At 51.3% G+C, this 22450-nt stretch overlaps 1 protein-coding gene across 2 annotated transcripts in view; it reads right to left on the bottom strand.

The window, feature by feature from the left end:
• NECTIN2 (nectin cell adhesion molecule 2) overlaps positions 1-10602 on the bottom strand; it is a 28357-nt gene extending 17755 nt beyond the window's left edge. Inside the window, exon 1 of one of the 2 annotated variants that reach the window (XM_012761360.3) lies at positions 10261-10602. In XM_012761360.3, the coding sequence (XP_012616814.2) occupies positions 10261-10351 (91 nt within the window). In that variant the 5' untranslated portion in view covers positions 10352-10602. The remainder of the gene's footprint in view (positions 1-10260) is intronic. The other variant, XM_012761361.3, reaches the window with a different exon arrangement.
• Positions 10603-22450: the final 11848 nt, after the last annotated feature.

Below are 22450 nucleotides of genomic sequence, written 5' to 3'. Positions count from 1 at the left end.
CTCATGCCTGTAATCCTAGCACTCTGGGAGGCCAAGGCAGGCAGATCGCTCAAGGTCAGGAGTTCAAAACCAGCCTGAGCAAGAGCGAGACCCCGTCTCTACTATAAATAGAAAGAAATTAATTGGCCAACTGATATATATATAAAAAATTAGCCAGGCATGGTGGCGCATGCCTGTGGTCCCAGCTACTCGGGAGGCTGAGGCAGAAGAATCGCTTGAGCCCAGGAGTTTGAGGTTGCTGTGAGCTAGGCTGACGCCACGGCACTCACTCTAGCCTGGACAACAAAGCGAGACTCTGTCTCAAAAAAAAAAAAAAAAAACCAAAGAATGGGGCCAGGCACAGTGGCTCATGCCTGTAATCCTAGCACTCTGGGAGGCCAAGGCAGGCAGATCGCTCAAGGTCAGGAGTTCAAAACCAGCCTGAGCAAGAGCGAGACCCCGTCTCTACTGAAAATAGAAAGAAATTAATTGGCCAACTAAAAATGTATATAGAAAAAATTAGCCGGGCATGGTGGCGCATGCCTGTAGTCCCAGCTACTCGGAAGGCTGAGGCAGCAGGATTGCTTGAGTCCAGGAGTTTGAGGTTGCTGTGAGCTAGGCTGACACCAAGGCACTCTAGCTCAGGCAACAGAGTGAGACTCTGTCTCAAAAAAGACAAAAAAAAAAATCCCCAAAGAATGTTAGCCCCTGTCAGGTCTAGGTGGGGCACCAGCCCATTCTGTGTACCTATAGCTGTATGTTGAAAATTTTATGATGTTTATGGGAGAGAAAAATAATCCTCTGAAAGTAAATCAATAGAAAATATGTCTTTTGCAAAATAAATTTTAAAACATTTAAAGTGTGAGGATAGACTTTATTTCCACCCCCTCACAATAATATACTTTCTCTCGCCATTCTATGAAACCTATAGTCCTCACTATACATTATTTTTCAACAGCTTTATCGAGAAATAACATCTTTATTGAGAAGTAAAACATATTATTATTATTATTATTTTGGAGACAGAGTCTCACTCTGTTGCCTGGGCTAGAGTGCATGGTGTCAGCCTAGCTCACAGCAACCTCAAACTCCTGGGCTCAAGCGATCCTCCTGCCTCAGCCTCCCGAGTAGCTGGGACTACAGGCATGCGGCCACCATGCCCAGCTAATATATTCTATGTTTTTAGTTGGCCAATTAATTTCTTTCTATTTTTAGTAGAGATGGGGGTCTCACTCTTGCTCAGGCTGGTCTTAAACTCATGACCTTGAGCGATCCTCCCACCTCGGCCTCCTAGAGTGCTAGGATTATAGGCATGAGCCACCATGCCCCGCCAAAACATATTTTTTAACAGCTTTCTTGAGAAATAAAGAAAGAAATGACACAAAATTCACATATTTAAAGTGTACATCTCAATGGCTTAAAGTATATTCACGAGTTACGTAACCCTCACCACAGTGAGTCTTAGGGCATTTTTATAATCCCCACAAGAAACCCCCATACTCCCAACCATGAGTCTACTTTCTGTCTCTGTGGATTTGCCTATTCTGTACATTCCAGAGATTACAATACGTGGCCTTTCGTGCCTGGCTCCTTTCACGTAACACCATGGTCTCGAGGTTTCTCATCTGAAACATGTCATGATGCTGCTGTCCTCTTTAAGGCTGAATCATGTTCCACTGCAGGCACGGACCACATTCTGTTTACCCATTCAACTGCTGATGGACGTCGGGGTTGTATCCCACTCTTGGCTCAGATGAATAAAACTGCTATGAACCTTCTAGTACAAGTTTATGTGTGAACGTGCATTTTCATTTCTCAGCCTGTTTTTTTTTTTTTCCCCTTTTTTTGAGACAGAAAAAAAAGCCTACTCTAGCCTAGTTGCCCAGGCTAGAGTGCTGTGGCATCAGCCTAGCTCACAGCAACCTCAAACTCTCAGGCTCGAACGGTCCTCCTGCCTCAGCCTCCTAAGTAGCTGGGACTACAGGCATGCACCACCATGCCCAGCTAATTTTTTGTATATATTTTTAGTTGTCCAGCTAATTTCTTTCTATTTTTAGTAGAGACAAGGTCTCACTCTTGCTCAGGCTGGTCTCGAACTCCTGACCTCAAGCAATCCTCCGGCCTCAGTCTCCCAGAGTGCTTGAAATACAAGCGTGAGCCATCATGCCCAGCCTCTCAGCCTGTATTTTGTTTTCTCACTTTTCATAAAAACAGAAACCAGGAAGAATGTTTCTCTGCTGTGCAAGGCAGTACAGTATGGTGACCGAGGGCCCAGACTTGGTGGGTTCGAATCCTGGCTCTGCCCAACATGGGCTGTGTGGCCTTGCACAAGTCGCTTAACTGCTCTGTGCTCAGTTTCCCCAGCTGTCAAGTCAGGATAATAACAGAGCTCACTTCCCAAGGGCTGTTAAAAAGATGAAAGAATATTTGTAGGGCACTTAGCAAAGGCCGACAGGAAATGTGACATTAGTGCTTATTAAGCAAACACAGTGAGGTCAGTATAATTACAAGTGGACCCTGACACTCAGCTCTGAGGTGAGGAAAAGTCAAGGGCACACGCCTCGTCTCAAGGGCAACTGCTGCCCAGCTGTCTGACCGAGATGGGCAGCGGGGACAGTGCGGGGAACAAGCAGGAACCCAGGGAACATTACCAGGTGACCCAAATAAATAAAGGGTCCCTGATAGAACGCAATCCCTTGTGTGGGGACAGTCCCAGGGACTTTGGGTAAGAAGATATTGGTGAAGACCCAAGTGTGACACACCACCTCCACACAAGTCCCACAACTCGTCGCCACCAAGTGTGCCACCTTGGGGGCAGATGAGGCCTTTCCCCTCTGGAGAGGCTGCGATGTAAAGAGGGACGGTCCCTTGCTGGCTCTGTCCGTGGAGGAAAGAAAAATAGCTCACAGCAGTCTGAGCTATGCAAAATTTATCAGGCCCAGAGAGACAGGAGGATGGGACTTCAGTCAGGAACCCAAGCTCCCCAGCCGTGCTGGGGGCAACTGTTTAAGGACATTTTGCTCCGGACCAGTTCCCTCGGCCACTATCTTCACCTTCATGGAATTTGTGACACAAAGTACAACATACAGCCAATTGATCGCTTATGTTATTTTAAAGTAAATTCTTGGTAACAACTTAGGAACTGCCTCTTCTTTTTCCCTTGAAGAGTCCTTTGTCACTGCTTTCGAGGAGTGTATATTCAGGGCAGCTTGAATCTGTGTTCCCCGGAGGCCATCCTCAAGCTTTGGGCTCAAAATCAACTCTCTACTTAATCATATTTTCTGAATGTCATGATTTAAGGTTGACACCTTTCCAGCTGGCGACCTTGTTTCTAAGCCTAAGTCGCTCCATCTATAAAATGGGGATGTTTCAGCCACCTTGCAGGGCCCCTTCGTGACAATTCTGTGGGAGGATTTTGTCACGGGCCTGGCACAGGCAGATCAAGCAGACGGGGTCAGCTCGCTGCAGGCCGGAGCTGGCTCCGGCGTGGATTTGCTCTGGCTCACACAGTGTTGTTCCAAATGTGAATTAGCAGCCAGCACAGAAAGGTCTGGAAACAGCACATCAAAAACTCCAGACAAAAACCAGGATGTGGGGCTCCTGGGGGCAACAGCTGGGTGGGGCTGAGGAAGGCCTGTCCCCCAGTCCCCCTCCTACAGGGTGTTCCCTGTCCCTCCCACCCCAGCTCCTTTTGGTGCCAGGACGCCATTGCCTGCCTGGCCCCCAAAGGCACTGAGTTTAGGATCAGGGTCCCCAAAGGCTCTGCCCCTTTCTAGCCAGAGTCAGGAAAAGCCAACCAGGCCTGCGTGAGCTGCAGGGACTGAGGGGGGGGGGGATCAGGGAAAGGCAGCAGCTAGCCATTCTTTCGCACCCCATAGGCCAAATCCAAGAAACAAATAGTTATTCAACAAACAGTTCCCAAGCGCTAGAGGGTCAGCCCAGCAGGAGGGGAATGTGCCTGTCTTATTCCCTGCCGTGTCCCCTACTCCTATGATAGTGCCTAGCATGTAGTAGGTGCTCAGTAAACACTGTCGAGTCGGTGAGTACCAGGCCCTGTGCTAGGCGAGAGTGCCACAAAAGCGACAAGACACTGCCGGGCGAGGTGGCTCACACCTGTAATCCTAGCACTCTGAGAGGCTGAGGCGGGAGGATCGTTTGAGCTCAGGAATTCGAGACCAGCCTGAGCAAGAGCGAGACCCCGTCTCTACTAAAAATAGAAAGAAATTAATTGGCCAACTAAAAATATATACAAAAATTAGCCGGGCATGGTGATACATGCCCGTAGTCCCAGCTACTCGGGAGGCTGAGGCAGGAGGATCGCCTAAGCCACAAGAAGCTAAAATTGGATTTTCGTTTTTTTGAGACAGAGTCTCACTCCGTTGCCCAGGCTAGAGTGAGTGCCATGGTCTCATCATAGCTCACAGCAACCTCAAACTCCTGGGCTCAAGCAATCCTACAGCCTCAGCCTCCCGAGTAGCTGGGACTACAGGCATGCACCACCATGCCCGGCTAATTTTTTTCTATTTTTAATAGAGATAGGGTCTCGCTCTTGCTCAGGCTGGTCTCAAACTCCTGACCTCAAGCGATCCTCCTGCTTCGGCCTCCCAGAGTGCTAGGATTTCAGGTATGAGCCACCGCGCCCAGCCCAAGAGTCCATTTTGAAGGCATATTCATCTGAAGAAGCTCAGGATCGAACCCTGGCCTCATCCTGACTCCTTTCTCTCATCTGACAGGCAATCCAGCAGGAAATCCTATCAGTTCCGCGTCTTTAAAATGTATCTACAATTGCACTACAGGTCAGGGATCATGTCTGACCCCTCCACAGTCCCCACAGTCCCCTAGGGTAATGTAGTTCCCACACAGAGCCAGAGGAGTCCTATTAGAAACTACAGCAGATCACGTGCCCACCCTCTCTGCATAGAGCCATCCTGTGGCTCGTCCTCACTCAGAAAAAAAGCTTAAGTCCTTGCAGTGGCCCCAGAGCCAAAACCCTGCATGTTCTGTGTCCATCCCTTTCTGACCTCAGCTCCCCCTCTCTCCCTCGGCTCCCCCTGCCCCAGCCACACTGGCCTCCCCACTGTTCCTCCAAGTGCCAGGCAAGTGCCACTTACCACAGGGCCTTTGCACCTGCTTTCTTTCTCCCATTCCAGATCACTCTTCTGCACATGTCCCCAGGGTCCCTTCCCTCACTTCCTCAGTGAGGCGTGCCCAGATCACCTTCTTCTAGATAGTAACAAGGAGTCCCTGACCCCGCTCCATGTCTCCTCATAGCCCCGAACGCGACCTGTCCTATGTAAGCCCTATCTGCCCGCTAGATCATCAGCGCCTAGGGGCAGACAGCTTCGTCTTGTTCACGTGTAGCCCTCGTGACTGATGAAGGTGGGGTACTGGCACCGGCCTGGGTCACACAGGCTGAGGATGATTTTGAGTTTGGGCTTTTGCCTGAGGGCACTGGGGAGCCATGGAGAGTTAAAATGTTGGGATGGTTGCGAGTTGGAGGCTGACAGGCCATGGCGGTGAGGGGGGACAGGGCTCTGGGCTGGTGCCACACAGCGGTCTGTGTTTCCGGCGGTGGCAGAGGAAATGAAGCCAGGAAGATGGCTGGGCTAGAGTTAGGACCCTGTGGCCCAGGACGCTGCTGGGCGGGTGCCTGTGCACTGACCTTGGCTGGGACATGGCACCACAGCCAGGGGCTGTGGCCTTGGGAACACTGGCCTCCGTCAGCGTGAGCGTCCCTGGGCGAGCCAGACTGGTGACACCTTCGTGAGGTATCATCAGCTGGCCCCCAGACACACTTCCTTTTCCCGTGGACTTGGCTTGCAGGCATCCTGTGGTGGCAGAGTGAGGGACTGCCCAGAGAATTGTGTGAGCCCGGGGGAGGACTCTGGGGCACAGAGACACAAAGTCTGAGGCTCTGAGATTCAAGCAGGGGTAGACCAAGGCGAAGAGGAGGGTGCATGGTGACTTATGGAACCCTACAGGAGGAGGGGCTGGGGCTGGACCCCTGGGTCTGAGGGGGGAGGGGCTGGGGCTGGACCCCTGGGTCTGAGGGGGGAAGGGCTGGGGCTGGAGCCCTGGGTCTGAGGGGGGAGGGGCTGGGGCTGGACCCCTGGGTCTGAGGGGGGAGGGGCTGGGGCGGGACCCCTGGGTCTGAGGGAGGAGGGGCTGGGGCTGGAGCCCTGGGTCTGAGGGAAGAGGGCTGGGGCAGGACCCCCGGGTCTGGGGGAGGAGGGCTGGGGCAGGACCCCCGGGTCTGGGGGAGGAGGGCTGGGGCAGGACTCGAGTCTGAGGAAGGGGGCCGCTCAATCCTCAGCTCCTGGACTCCAGCCTGGCTGGCTCCTCAGGGCTTGGCTTGCCCCCTCCAGACCTATAAAACACTGTGATCCACCCTCCCATGGCAGGGTGCGGCAGGACTCGAGTAGGCCCTTGAAGGCTGCTGCCTCAGCCACCTCGTTAATTAATTAATTGCATTAATCACAGTGCTCACCCCCACAGCGGAAATCCGGGAGCCGGTCTTGGGGGTGAGCAGCAGCCGCCGCCAGGACTCCAGGACTCCGGGCTGTCTATCTGTGCCTGGATTTCTGCACCTGCCTCCCGGCCTCTCCCACCCCCCACCCCCAATCTGCCTTTGCTGGTGGTCATCACTCAGTGCTGGGCAAGACCCACCCCCCAGGGCTGAGGTTTCCCTCCTTTTCTTCCTCTCTGCAGTTCTTCACCCCCATCCTCCAGCAGGCCCCCCAAGTGGGGTCTGATATGTTTTGGGTTGAATCTCTAGGACTGCTCCTTCTGGCTCAAGCCAAGGGGACAGCCCGCTCACTGGTTTCTGCCCAGTCCAAGTTTACATCTCACTGTCTCTGTCTTTCAGAGACTCTGGGCTCCCCATTCTTGCAGGTCTTATCTCTTGAAAGCCTTTTAATTCTCTTGTGGGATCTCTTAGTGTCTTTTTTCTGTGTCTCCCAAGATCTCTTGTATCTCTCTGTGTCTGCTTCTTAGGGTCCCTGTCCCTCCGTGTCCTCCAGTTCCCAGGGTCTCTCATCTCTGCCTCTGTCTCTCTCAGATTCTCTCCTTTTAACAGGTTTATTGAGATATAATTCCCATATCCTATAATCCACTTATTTAAAGTATACAGTTTAATGGCTTTTAGTATATTCACCATTGGTCACCAGTCAATTTCAGAACGTTTTTATTAGCCCAAAAAGCTATCGTGTATCCCCCAGTCATTTTCATATTCTCTTTCCTCTGTGTGTCCCCAACATCTGTCTGAGGTCTCTTTCTGGGTCTGGGTCTCCCAGTCTCTGGAATCTGACTCTCCTGGGGGCTCTCATCTCTCAAGGTCCCTGGTCTATATCTCTCAGGGTCTCTCCTTCTGCCTCCTGGGTCTCCAATCCCCCATCTCTGACACACTCGCCAGTGTCCGGGCCACCTTGCTGGGTCCCCTCTTCTCCTCCCTCTCCTGCTCCATTTCTCAGCATCACTGGGACATTAAAAATGTAACAGCGTCCCAGGCAGGGGCAGGGGAGCCAGCTCTCACGTCCAACTCCGGGTCCCACCTATGTCCACCACCGTCTGTGGCCCCCACACACTGCTGGCCCTGAGACTCCCTGTGTTGTGACCTCCCCGGGTCACGGGTATCTCCATTCTCCCACGGTTGGGGTCTTTTGGGCTCCCTGCCCATTGCCAAACTTCTCTCCTTGGCTGTTCCTGCCTTCATCTGGTTCTATGTCTAGCTCCCTTCCCCCACCGTTCTCTGTCCCATTCTAGTGTCCTCCGCGCCATCCCTGTGACTATATTTCATCCCCCTTCCATCCCTCGGTTCCATTCCTGGATGTGCCTCCGTCCCCTTCCCTAAATCTGTTTCTGATTGCTTCCCTCTGTTGGCTTTTGTCCCCATCTCTGTCCCCTCTGTGTATCCCCCCACTTCTCCTCTGCCCAGTTCCCTTCCCTAATGAGAGGAGACAGCCAGGCTGCAGTCCCCTCTCTTCCCATCCCCCTCCACTACTGTGGGGCTGACAGGGACAGCAGCTGAGATCTGGGGAGGACTGGGGAGGGGAGCCGGCCCAGCCAGGGGCCCAGGTGGTTCACCCTCATTCCCCAAGGAGCCAGGGGGTGGGCAGAGGAGGGAAGACAGGTAAACAGAGAAGGATGGAAAGGAGGCAGAGGGATGGGGAGAAGGGAAGAGTGAAAGAGCTTGGAGAGAGATGGAGAGAAATGAGAGAGCCAGGGGAGGAGAGAGAGAGAGAGGGTGAGAAATGCAGAGGAGGAGGAGAGAAAGTGAGGGAAGGAGAGAAAGGAGGGGGAGAAGGAGAGAGAAAGAGAGCCAGCCTGCCCATAGCAGCATAGCAGAAGCAGAAGGATAGAGGGTGAGGAAAGAGGCAGGTCCCCTCGCCAGGTGCTAAGAGCTCACTGGGATCGGGGGATCAGTGGGATCTTTGAATCTCCCGGAATCTCCTGTAGGGCAGGGATGGTTATCTCAGTTTTACAAGGAGGAAATGGAAGCTCAGAGACACTTTCTGGATGGAGCACGCGCTGTGAAGAGCTTACTAAGGACTGGCTATGGGATCCAGAGAATGTCACTGGCCCCTTCTAAAGCTGTTTCCTCATGGGCAAAATGGTAACAGGAACAGGATCTGTTTCCCAGGGCGGTCTGGAATCTTCTGTGAGATCATGCACCAAGTCAACGCTAGGCTCCAGGTCTGGTGGATTCTGAGAATTCACCCAGACGTGGTAGTTTTGAAGGCAGAGGCCCCCAACTCTGGGTCAAGACTGGGAGACAACTCAGAGACAGCTTTGGGGAAATGAGGACAGAGGAGTGACCCGGGTCGCCCCAAGATCCCCCTTGAGCCCTCTTCTGGGCAAGCCCTTGGGAAATCCCAGCATCCCAGAGTTTGTAGCTGAGAATAAACAGCCAGGTCACCTGCAACGGGCGGGGCCGCGCCTCTTTCACCTGTTTTCTCTCAACCCCTCCCTCCCCAGGGGGCCACGCCCCTCCCCTAGTTGTGGGGGACACTTGTGGGGGGGTTCAGAGTAGAGCTGAGGGAGGGGCGGGGGATGAGGGCGGCGGCTCCCCAGGTCCACCTCCTGCAGCTCCGAAGACAAAGGCGCTACAAGAAGGAAGATAAGGTCCCGAAACTCGGGAGTCCGGAACCGGGAGCCAGGAGAGCGCCCGCCCCGCCCCGCCCCTCCCGGGCTGGGCGAAAAGTGAAACCCGCAAAACTTCCCCAGGGGACCGTCCCCACCGACAGTTCACCGAAGGCGAGGGAGGTGGCCCCTGTCTAGGGAATCGGCCTCCTATTCTACCTGGGACTCAGCAGACAGAGCCTCCAGCCTCCGGATTATATCCGGGGCCCAAGAGACAGGGTCCACACTTATAAGTGTCCACACTTACACCTGGATCTCAGACGACATTCCTCCGCCCGCAGTTAAATCTGAATGAAGCCCACGAGATTGAGCCTCCTGCCCCCCAGCTCTACCTGGAACTCAGGAGACGGATCCCCTGCTCACACTTAATTCTAGAACATACGGATGCGAGCCCCTCTTGCCCCAATTTTACCTGCGCCCCGGCTAAACACAGTCCCTAGCCTCCATTCGACGGGGACTCAGGAGACAGAGCCCTCGACTCCTCGGAGTCCGGGATTGGAGACCTGAGCTCGGCCCTTCCCCCCAGGTCGCCCAAACTCTTGTCCTCGCCTTCCCAGGGGCCCGACGTCCGAGCTCCTCGCCCCTGATCTGGAGGACCTCCACATCTGGTCCCCCGCCCTCAGTCCTCTCCTGGCCTCAGACGCCCAACGCCGCGAGAAAGGAAAACGGGGAGGGGTGGTCTCGCCTCGTCGCCGCGACCCTCCTGCTGGGGCGGGGGGCACATTCCCCACATTTCTGAGGGGGTTAGTGGAGACGGAAACCCGGGTCCGCGCTCACTCCCCGCTCGGGGTGGGGAGGGGGCGCAGCGCCTCCCGCAGACTCGGATTTAACCCTTTCGGCGCGAGCATCTGAGGAAGGGGGAGGGGGAAAGCGAGACGTCCGGCGTGGCAAGAGCAGTTGGGATTAAGAAGGGGGTGAGGGTGGAGGGATGCAGAGGGGAGGCGGTCAGGGTCTCGGAGGGAGATGGGGTGTGTAGGGGTGGGAGTCGGCGAGGCCTGCCGAGAGGGGGCATGAGGGGGCACGAGGAAGGGGGTGAACTGGGGTGAACTGGGTGGGGTTGGGGGAGGGTGCTCAGGCTCCCCCACTGCGAAGGTAGGGGAGGAGGGTCCCCGCGTGGGGTGGGGGGCGCCCGCAGTCTCTCACCGGCTTCCCGGAGCAGCAGCAGTAGCAGCAGCGGCAGCAGCAGTGGCGTCGGCGACGATCTCGACGGCAGGAGGGCTGCGGCCCGGGCCATGGAGGGCCCGGGAGGGGACTGGGCCCGGGCGGGGGCCTGTGGGCCACTATACGAGCGCCTATCGCCTGGGTAGGCGAGCAGGTGCCTCAGGGGCTCCGGGTCCGGCAGGTTCCCGCCACGCTCTGGTGTCCCCGCTCTGCTCTCTCGGCCCAGCGAGCTATCCCCGCCCGGCTTTCCCGGATCGGCGCCCCCGGCCCCTTGCTCGGCTCTGGCGGTTCGGACTGCTGACGTCACAGGATCCACCCCTTCCCTCCCCACAGCCGAGCAGATCCTGGACTCCGGCCGCGCTGCCTCCCAGCGTCCTGACCCCGCCCCCCGGATTCCATTCTCGTCACTCCCTGGGAGTCTGCGCCCGCCCCTCCCCCAGACTTCTCGCTCCCTCTCGGGTATTTAGCCACGCCCCCTAGCCTTCTAACCACGCCCTCTCTGCGCCGGAGGAGTCTCTCCCGTGCCCGGCCCCCTGTTGTCTGGCCCCTGCCCTGAGGCTCTGCCACGCCCCCTTTGAAGCCTCCGGGCGCCCCGCCCCTGTGAAGCCCCGCCCGCTGCTTCAGCCCTGCCCCGTCCCCCCAGTAAGTCCCGCCCACTCGCCGCTCAGACCCGCCTGGCCTCAGCCTCAGCCCCGCCCACAGTTCTAATCCCGCCCTCTCAGCATAGCCTTGACCCTCTCGTCACACCTGCGGGAGGCACGTGGGATCGCAAAGGCCCGCCCCTTCTGGAGCCCCGCCCCCCGGGGGGTGCGACTTCCCCCAGGTCTCGCCCCTCGCCCTGAGTCGACCGGCCTCTGGGGCCGTCGCTAAGCGTCCTCTCCTCGTCTCTTTCTAATCTCTGCCCCGACTCGGGTGTCGCCGCATCGTTTCTTTCTAGATTTCTCTCTGTCTCTCCTAGTGTCGCTTTGTGTCTCCCACTGTGTTTGGGTCTCCCTCTCTGTCCCTGTATTTCCCTATCTCTGGGTCCTTCGGTCCTCACACCTTGGAATCTGTCTGTGTTTCTGGTCTCTGTCCTGTGTCACTTAGTCCCTGTGTCTCTTTCCATCCCTTTGGCTCTGTCTCTGTGTGTCTCTGTCTCTATGTCTGTCTCTCTAACCTTGTCTCTCCCTCTGTGCCTGTCTCTATGTGTATCTCTGTATCTCTTGCTTCCGTATGTGTGTGTCTCTCGATGTCTCTCCCTGCTCCTGTCTCTGTTGTCCCCGGCTTCCGCCCTCCCTGCACCGGCTTCTCCACACCTGGTCGCGCCCCCTCCTTACCGCGGCCACCCGCCAGGGGGCAGCACAGACCGGCCCCGCGCTCCGCCGGCTGGGCCGGCTGGGTGGGGCCCCGCGAGGGTTCGGCCTCCGTGTCCTTGTCCCACTTCCCCTATCTCCCCAGCCTCCTCGCGTCTTTGTGTCTCTCGCTCTGACTCGGCCCCTTTGTCTCTCCCCGGCGTCTCCCCCTCCTTCCCACCCCCACCTTCCTCTTCACATTCCTTGGCTGCCCGGGGGAGCCGGGCCGCCCAGCGTGGCGGGGTGAGCCCGAGAGGGGGCGTGCCACTGAGTGCCTGAAACCCCTCGTTCCGTTTCCTCCTGGCCTTGCAGGAGCCGGGCTGGTCAGCTGGGGGCAGGTGCTTGGGGGCTTCTTGCCCTCCCGTCCTCTCCCCCTCTGCCACACACCTGGGCTTCCCTCCCCAGAAGGCCAAGGTCTCAAGTAGCGGAGGCTTTTATTGACTCGCGTTCAAGTGTCACTTATGATACTCATAATAAATGTATTTAGCACTTACTATGTGCCAGGCACTGATCTAAGTGCTCAGCAAGTATTATCTCAAATCGGCCTGGCACGGTGGCTCACGCCTGTAATCCTAGCACTCTGGGAGGCCGAGGTGGGAGGATTGCTTGAGCTTAGGAGTTCGAGACCAGCCTGAGCAAGAGCGAGACCCTGTCTCTACTAAAAATAGAAAGAAATTAGCCAAACAAGTAAAAATAGAAAAAAAAAAATTAGTCGGGCATGGTGGCACGTGCCTGTAGTCCCAGCTACTCGGGAGGCTGAGGCAGGAGGATTGCTCTAGCCCAGGAGTTTGAGGTTGCTGTGAGCTAGGCTGATGCCACGGCACCCTAGCCAAAGCAACACAGTGAGACTCTGTCTCAAAAAAAAAAAAAAAAAAAGTATAATCTCAAATCACCCACACAACAACCTGTGAGATAAGGAAACTGAGTCACAGAGAAATGAAGTGACTTGAATGAAGTCACTGAATGAAGTGAAGAGAAATGAAGTGCCCACAGTCACAGTTACAAAATGGCACATCCAGAACTGATACTGTTCTAAGCATGTTATTTGTCTTAGTTAATTCCTCACAAGAATCCCATGCTGGGGACACTATAATGATCCCCATTTCACTGAAGAGTAAATTGAGGCAAAGTGTGGTTATTTCCCTCAAGCCACCCCACAAAAAAGTAGCAGGCTGGGATTTGAATCTGGAACAGTCTGTGCTTTTACCCTGTGTGTTACGTGACCTCCAGATAACATGTATCTCAGGCTTGGTACAAGCCTGATATGAGGCTGCCTGGACAAATGGGTGCATAATTAATGCGCTTGAGATCTCTCTGACCTTCTCTTCCCAAGCTTGGGCCAGGCTACAGGGCCAGCGCCTCTGGGTTTAGGGGCTGGCCTTGCTACTAACTTGCTATGCAAAATCCTGGGTCCCTGTTTCTCTCTTGAGCAAAACAACCAGTCCCCAGGGAGTCTTCTTCCAGGAGCGCCCTAACACCCACTCTTCCCCAGGCCTCCCAACGAGTGGGCAGGGGTGAGCCCCAGGAGTACAGATTGGGCTCTATACTCTGGGGTCACTGCAGGAGGCTGAGCACTGCCAGCTTTGTTGACAAATGACTGAGTGGGTCCCACACCTGGGGAGTCAACTTCCAGCGTCAAGGAGTCCCAGAGGTGGCACTTCACTGAAGAGCCATGACCCTCAGGTAAGGGCACAGGGCCAAAGGCTTCCTGATGGAGCCTGGGAGTTCATGCCAAGTATTTCCCTCCGTTGTCAGCAGCAGCAGCCCCTCAGGTTTCCTGGGCAACCACCCCTCCCTCCGGGTCCTTACAGTTCAGAGTGAGCATGGCCCAGGCCTGACAATCAGAGCATTGGATCCCCCTGGCCACAGGCATTGGTTCAGGGATGGGAGGGGCCCATTCCTGACCAATGAGAATTAGCCCTGAGACTTCTGCTTGAACTAATGGGAAAGGGGGCGTTGCTAAGCTGGTAGGGCAGAAATCTGGTTCTGTGGGTGGCACCCAAGGCAAAAGACCCATGCCTGGAGGACAGCAGAGCTAAGAAATGGACAAGGACGGCTTTCTTTTTTTTATTTTTAAGACAGAGTCTCACTGTGTTGTCCTGGCTGGAGTGCCGTGGCGTCAGCCTAGCTCACAGCAACCTCACACTCCTGGGCTTAAGCGATCCTTCTGCCTCAGCCTCCTGAGTAGCTAGGACTACAGGCATGCGCCACCATGCCCGGCTAATTTTTTTCTATATATTTTTAGTTGGCCAATTAATTTCTATTTTTAGTAGAGACAGGGTCTCACTCTTGCTCAGGCTGGTCTCGAACTCCTGACCTTAAGCAATCCTCCCACTTCAGCCTCCCAGAGTGCTAGGATTACAGGCGTGAGCCACCGTGTCCGGCCAAGGGCGGCTTTCTGATTAGACTATTTATTTGATCCCCAAATCCAGCTCTGTCTAAAGGTAGCACTTGAACTTCTAAGTTATATGACTTAACAATTTTCCCTTTTCACATATTCCAGTTTTGACTTGGGTTTTTGTTTCGTTATTGTCATTTACAACCAAACATAACCTTACACAGATTCAGAAGAGGCACAGATTCCTATAAAGTTCCAAGGCCAGGGAAAGGAGGGGCTGGTGGTGAAAGCTTTTCAGAATCCTTCAAAATGTCCAGGCTTTAAAGACTAGGCAAGCTTTGTCACAGTGGGGAAATGAGGAAGGGCATTCCAGGTAAGGGGTAGTAGTGAGAGAGGGAGCCATGAGTGTGTGTGAGGGGTGATATCTTAGAAGGCTTTGAATGCCAAGTAAAAGGTGGCTCATGATTCTAGGAACAATGGGGAGCTACAGAAGGTTGATGAGTAAGGGAAGTTTCCTACAAACTTGCTTTGACTTCCTAGAGGCCCAGATATGATGGTTCACCCTCCCTCTTTCCTCTTCCTCCAGGCCCTTGGCCAAGGTGGGAGGAGGGGGTCACATCGAGGTGGGGCCAGGCTTCCAGCTGTATGCAAATTGCCTGGGATGCCATGCAGATGAGGGACCTTATGCAAATATATGCCCTCCTCCCTAGGACCTTCCCCTCATTAATTTGGGGACCAGGTGCTGGGTGGAGAACCCCTTCCTCCCTGGGGTCCCCTCTTTCCCTTCCCCTCAGCCATCTGTTCACTCCCCCTCCCACTCCCCTGACCCCCCTCACCAATCTATGCCCTTAGAGCAGTATCTCTCTGCACCTGGTCCCTTCCCTGGACTAAGGGAATCTTTTTTGCTTTTCTGTGCCCCTCCATTTTCTCTTAGATAATAATGATCATTAACATGTACTGCACACATATTCTGTGCCAGGCTTTGTACTAAACACTTCCATGGTTATGTCATCAAATTCTCCCATCCATCCTCTGATTCTCTATGTGTGTTTGCTGTGTTCCTTAAAAAGAAGAAAAAGGAATATTCATTCAATTCTGCTATATAAGGAACAGTGGAGAACAAAAGCTACACAAGGAAAGACACAGACAGATGAAAGGAAGGACGGATATTAGCAAGCCACTCATGAGCCAGGTGTCGTGGCTCACACCTGTAATCCTAGCACTCTGGGAGGCCAAGGTGGGCTTACTGCTCAAGGTCAGGAGTTCGAAACCAGCCTCAGCAAGAGCGAGACCCTGTCTCTACTATAAATAGAAACAAATTAATTGGCCAACTAATAAGTATAGAAAAAAATAGCCGGGGATGGTGGCGCATGCCTGTAGTCCCAGCTACTCGGGAGGCTAAGGCAGGAGGATTGCTTGAGCCCACGAGTTTGAGGTTGCTGTGAGCTAGGCTGACGCCAAGGCACTTGCTCTAGCCTGGGCAACAAAGTGAGACTTTGTCTCAAAAAAAAAAAAAAAAAAAAAAACACATAGAAAAAATTAGCCGGGCATGGTGGCACATGCCTGTAGTCCCAGCTACTTGGGAGGCTGAGGCAGGAGGGTCGCTTGAGCCCAGGAGTTTGAGGTTGCTGTGAGCTAGGCTGACACCATAGCACTCATTCTAGCCTGGGCAACAAAGTGAGACTCTGTCTCAAAAAAAAAAAAAAAAAAAAATAGAAAAAATTAGCCGGGCATGGTGGTGCATGCCTGCAGTCCCAGCTACTTGGGAGGCTGAGACAGGAGGATCACTTGAGTCCAGGAGTTTGAGGTTGCTGTGAGCTAGACTGACACCATGGCACTCTTGCCCGGGCAACAGAGTGAGACTCTGACTCGAGAAAAAAAAAAAAAAACTTACAAAAAAAGCAACTCATGAGACCTATTAGCTGTATGAAGGGTGTGAGCCGAATGTAGAAGGGAAGTACGGAAGGCCCAAATAAACTGCAAGTATTCTGCATCCCTGAGTCAGTCCCTGATGGTGATACCTATTCTCTGAAGCCAGGACATAGCTGTCACAGAGGCAAACCCGGCGTATTTGACGTCATCAACCTGGGCACAGTCTTCCTGGGAATCCACCCTTTGGCAAGACTGCAGGCTAAGCCTTCTGGAGGTGGCAGGCAGGACATCAGGAAGCAGAGACAGGCACAGGTGACACCCCACAGCCCTAGCGACCCAGCCTGTGGCCGGGGATCGCCAGGCCTTGAGACGATCTAAATAAACTTTGCAATGATCTTTCGGCCACCACTGTAGTGATTGATTCAGGCAAAAATCATCAATTGATGTTAACCACCTGAAAGTGAAAGTTTGATGAAGAATAGGACACATCATCTCAAAGACTCTCGTGCACACTTATTAATTACGAAAGGGAAATGAGAAATTTGGCCAGCTGTCCCTAATCATGGGGCTGAAACGCCCTGGACCAGCAATGGGACAAAGCAGCGTGGGGTGCCTCCTGATGTCACGTGCTAAGGAGGACACACTGTCTCCTCCGTAGTGTCACGACAAAAAGTGGGTGGGCTGAAACTCATCGTTAAGAAGCACCAAGGGAACCCAAATTGAGGGACAGTCTATGCGGTGAGAGCCCTGAATCTTCAACAATGGATCAAATAATGACAACAGGAATGGAGGAAAAACTCAGGAAGGTTTTAGAAAGTGTGTCCCCCGAAGAGTTCTCTTCTACAGGTGACATGTGCTCCTGTGTATATGAGAAAAATATTACATATTCAGAGGACTGTTTGTGCCTAAGATTATGTTCACTTTCCTTAGAGGAAATAGGCTTATTTTATCGTGATAAAATATATATATATATATAACATACAATTTCCATTTTCACTATTTTAAGTGACAGATGGTGGCATTAAGTACATTCAGTGTTGTGCAGCCATCACCCTCACCCTTCTAGAGCCTTGTTTATTTTGCAAAATTGAAACTCTGTACCCAGTTTTTTGGTTTTTGGTTTTTTTTGAGACAGTCTCACTCTGTGGCCCAGGCTAGAGTGAGAGCCATGGCATCAGCCTAGCTCACAGCAACCTCAAACTCCTGGGCTTAACAACCCATCCTCCTGCCTCAGCCTCCTGAGTAGCTGGGACTACAGGCATGTGCCACCATGCCCGGCTAATTTTTTCTATATATTTTTAATATATAGAAATGGCCAATTAATTTGTTTCTATTTATAGTAGAGACGGGGTCTCGCTCTTGCTCAGGCTGGTTTCAAACTCCTGACCTTGAGCAATCCTCCCACCTCGGCCTCCCAGAGTGCTGGGATTACAGGTGTGAGCCACGGTGACCGGCCTGAAACTCTGTACCCATTAAACACTGACTCCCCAGCCCCTCTTCCTCCAGCAACCGGCAACCGTTATTTTACTTTCTCTCTCTGAATTTGACTACTCCATGTACCTTATATAAGTGGACTTGTACGGCCTTTGTCCTTTTGTGTCTGGCTTATTTTGCTTGGCATAATGTGCTCAAAGTTCATCCATATTGTGGCATGTGTCAGAATTTCCTTTCTAAGGCTGAATAATATTCCATTGCATGGTTATTATATATATATGATATATTTGTATTTGTTATACAATATACATGGGTTGTTTCTACCTTTTAGCTATTGTGAATAATGCTGCTATGAATATTGGTGGACTATGTTCAATCTGTTCAACTCCTGCTTTCAGTTCTTTTGGACATATACCTCAAAGTAGAATTGTTGGACCATATGTTAAAAAAGATTTTTTTTCTTTTTGAGACAGTGTCTTGCTCTGTCACCCGGGGTAGAGTGCTGTAGCATCAGCCTAGCTCACAGCAACCTCAAAACTCCTGGGCTCAAGCAATCCTCCTGCCCCAGCCTCCCGAGTAGCTGGGACTACAGGCGAAAGCCACCATGTCCGGCTAATTTTTTCTATATATTTTTAGTTGGCCAATTAATTTCTTTCTACTTTTAGTAGAGATGGGATCTCGTTCTTGCTCAGACTGGTCTCGAACTCCTGAGCTCAAGCAATCTTTCAGCTTCGGCCTCCCAGAGGGCTAGAATTATGGGTGTGAGCCACCGTGCCCAGCCAAGAAAGTTTTTACATAAGTAGATGTTAAGAAGTATATTGAAAAAAAAAAACAACAATGTGGCCAGATAGCTTTTCTCCAAGGAATATGGTAATTTTAAATATTTAATAATTTATTAGAACATTTGCAGCCAGAGTGGTGGCTCACACCTATAATCCTAGCACTTCAGGAGGCTGAGGCGAGAGAATTGCTTAAGGCCAGGAATTTGAGACCAGCCTGAGTCCCCCCATAGGGAGACTCCATCTCTATAGAAAATACAAAAAGTGCTGGCATGGCGTGTAATCCTAGCACTCTAGGAGGCCAAGGCGGGCAGATTGCTCAAGGTCAGGAGTTCAAAACCAGCCTGAGCAAGAGTGAGACCCCTGTCTCTACTAAAAATAGAAAGAAATTAATTGGCTAACTAATATATATAGAAAAAAATTATCTGGGCATGGTGGCGCATGCCTGTAGTCCCAGCTACTTGGGAGGCTGAGGCAGGAGGATCGCTTGAGCCCAGGAGTTTGAGGTTGCTGTGAGCTAGGCTGACACCACGGCACTCACTCTAGCCTGGGCAACAAAGTGAGACTCTGTCTCAAAAACAAAAACAAAAGGAAAAACAAAAATACATAGCCAGGCATGGTGGTGCATGCCTCCAGTCCCAGCTACTGGGGAGGCTGAGGCAGGAGGGTGGGCTTGAGCCCAGGAGTTGGAGGCTGCAGTGAGCTATTGAGCTCTGATCAGGTGGCTGCACTCCAGCCTGGGTGACAGAGCAGGCCCCTATCCGTGAAAAGAAAGAAAGAAAGAAAGAAAGAAAGAAAGAAAGAAAGAAAGAAAGAAGGAAGGAAGGAAGGAAGGAAGGAAGGAAGGAAGGAAGGAAGGAAGGAAGGAAGGAAGGAAGGAAGGAAGGAAGGAAGGAAGGAAGGAAGGAAGGAAGGAAGGAAGGAAGGAAGGAGAAAGAAAGAAAATAAAAACAAATTAAAACAAAACAAAACCTAAAACTAAAAATGAAAGAATGTACTTGGCCAAAGACACCTAAAATATCTCACTAAGGTATTTAAAAGGAAACACAAAGATTACAAAAAGTGGTCTCTGTATCAAACCCAGAAGGTAGAAAAGAACAAAATCAAGCAAAGTATGAATGCTTAGTATGATGGAAGTAACTTGGGTGGGTTTGGGGCAAGAGAGCCTTAAAATAGGAAGAGTCCAAAAGACACTTCTGGAGAGGTGATATTTTGAGCCAAAATCTGCAATATGAGAATGAACGAATTGTGGAGGAAAGGATTTCAGGACAAAAAAAGAGCAAGCTCAAGAGTACTGGCCAGTTGCGGTGGCTCATGCCTGTAATCCTAGCACTCTGGGAGGCCGAGGCGGGAGGATTGCTTGACCTCAGGAGTTCGAGATCAGCCTGAGCAAGAGTGAGACCCCATCTCTACTATAAATAAAAAGAAATTAGCCAAACAACTAAAACTAGAAAAAATTAGCTGGGCATGGTGGCACGTGCCTGTAGCCCCCAGCTACTCGGGAGGCTGAGGCAGGAGGATCGCTTGAGCCCAGGAGTTTGAGGTTGCTGTGAGCTAGGCTGATCCCATGGCACTGTAGCCCAGGCAACAAAGTGAGACTCTGTCTCAAAAAGATTATATATATATATATATATATATATATATATATATATATATATTAAGGTGGGAAAGGAATGAAACACCCAGGGACCAGAGAGTACCCAGACTGACACGAGGCTGGTGAGGAGAGTGAGGCTAGGTAAGGCAGAGACAGAGGTGCCACGCCTGTAGCCCTTTGTCAGAGCTTGGGTTTTATTCTAAGAGAAATGAGAAAACCTTGAGTCACTGAAGGGCTTCTATTCTGCTTTATGTTTTAAAAGGGCATTGATTTGGAGAACAAACAGTGCTAGTAAGCATTAGGAGGCTCATGGAACAGTATCAGATTGTGGTTTCAGAATGATTCAGGCTGGGTACCATGGCTCATGCCTATAATCCCAGCACTTTGGGAGGTCGAGGCAGGAGGATCTCTTGAAGCCACGAGTTTGAGGTTGTGGTGAGCTATGATCATGCAACTGCATTCTAGCCTGGACAACAGAATGAGACCCTGTCTCAAAAACAAAACAAAACAATGCAAAAAAAAAAAGCAATGGTTCAGCCAGCCCTTACTGGTTGATGAACCCCTCTGTGCCTCAGTTTCTCCATTTGTAAAATGGGAATAATTGCACACTTACCTCACAGGGTAGTGGCAAGGATGAAAATAAACTGACATTTGCAATACATTTAGAATAGTGCTTGGCAAATAGCATTTGCTGAAAAAACTGTTTATTAGCATATATATATATTCATATTGATTGTAAACACATAAAGAAACACTGGAACAATACACAAAAATGCCCAAAATCATCTAACAGGGTTAGTGAGGCTGGGCATATGGGAGTCTGAACAGAAGTGAGGCTCACTAATGTATATCCATATATACATTTCCAAAAATTTTAATGTGAAGTATTGCCTCCTAAAATACATTTTTAATTATACTGTATTTTATGGAGCCCTACAGGCGTGTTAGTTTTTTTGAAGTTTTACGATTTTTAGATTTAAGAATCTCACCTTAAAAGGATAGGAAGAATTACTGAAAGGTAAAGTTTAAAATTTTAATTGCTATAAGTACTGGAGCCATAAAATATTGCTGCGGAGCATTTGCTTTTATAACTGCATTGATCCAGGTGAAAGATGATGTAGGTTTGACTGATGGCCACGAAACTCTTTGTACAAAGAGCTGTAGCTGTACAAAGTGGGGAGTAGAGTTAAAAGGTTTATTGAACATGGAAACCCTGGGGAGAAGTGGTCAGAAAAGAGAGCTGTAAGTACGCTGGGACTCCATGGGAAGGGCTGTTGGGTTGTGTGAGCAAGGAAAATGGGGAAATCAGGATAAATTCTTTAGCTGGGCGTGGTGGAATGCACCTGTAGTCCTAGCTACTCAGGAGGCTGAGGCCAGGCGACAGAGATCTCTGCAGTGAGCTATGATGATGCCACTGCACTCAAGCCTGGGAGACAGAGTGAGACCCTGTCTCAAAAAAAAAAAAAAAAAAAAAAAAAAAAATTTAAAAAAGGATAAATTCTAAGTTTCTGGCTCACCCAACTGGAGGGCAGTTGATACCATGTATGCAATGGGAATGACTGGGGGTCAATTTAGGACATAATAGTTTTGAGATATTCACGTGGGATTTTTTTTCTTTTAAGAGACAGGGTCTTGGCCGGGCGCGGTGGCTCACGCCTGTAATCCTAGCACTCTGGGAGGCTGAGGCAGGTGGATTGCTCGAGGTCAGGAGTTCGAAACCAGCCTGAGCGAGACCCCGTCTGTACTAAAAATAGAAAGAGATTAATTGACCAACTAAAGTATATATACAAAAAATTAGCCGGGCATGGTGGCGCATGCCTGTAGTCCCAGCTACTTGGGAGGCTGAGGCAGGAGGATCGCTTGAGCCCAGGAGATTGAGGTTGCTGTGAGCTAGGCTGATGCCACAGCATTCACTTTAGCCTGGGCAACAAAGTAAGACTCTGTCTCTAAAAAAAAAAAAAAAAAAAAGGAGAGAGAGAGGGTCTCAGTGGCTCACACCTGTAATCCTAGCACTCTGGGAGGCCGAGGCAGGCAGATTGCTCAAGGTCATGAGTTCGAAACCAGCCTGAGCAAGAGCGAGAACCCGTCTCTACTATAAAAATAGAAAGAAATTAATTAGCCAACTAATACATATAGAAAAAATTAGCTGGGCATGGTGGCATAGTCCCAGTTATTGGGGAGGCTGAAGCAGGAGGATCGCTTGAGCCCAGGAGTTTGAGGTTGCTGTGAGCTAGACTGATGCTACGGCACTCACTCTAGCCTGGGCAACAAAGTGAGACTCTGTCTCAAAAAAAATAAATAAATAAAATAAGAGACAGGGTCTTGCTATGTTGCCCCGGCTGGTCTCAAACTCCTGGCTTCAGTCTCCCGAGTAGCTGGTATTACAAGCACCAGCCACTGTGCTGGCTCCATGGAGATATTTTAAGTAAATTCGGTTGACCCTTGAACGACACAGATATGAACATAATGGGGCCACTTACAGGTGGATTTTTTTCAGCCTAATACTAATAAAAAATACAGTATTTGGGCGTGTATATGAAAATATGGCGGGCCGAATTTTCCTGTATGCGGGTTCCACAGGGCCCACTGTGGGACTCGAATATGTGAGGATTTGGGTTTACATAGCATCGGGGTGACAGAGGTGGGGTGGAGGGGGAGGAGGGAGTCCTAGAACCAACCTCCTCCCCACCCCCCATGCATATAGTGAGGGGTGACTCTAGTTGTGTGATGGATCGGCACTTACCAGACAGTTGTGAACCAAAGATGTAAACCTGCTCTTCAACTCTTGCAAAGAGAAGATGTAATATTTAAAGGCACTCGA

The sequence above is a fragment of the Microcebus murinus genome, chromosome 16, assembly GCF_040939455.1.
Source record: "Microcebus murinus isolate Inina chromosome 16, M.murinus_Inina_mat1.0, whole genome shotgun sequence".
Classification (NCBI taxonomy): Eukaryota; Metazoa; Chordata; class Mammalia; order Primates; family Cheirogaleidae; genus Microcebus; species Microcebus murinus.
This window is presented reverse-complemented; position numbering and strand designations above follow the sequence as displayed.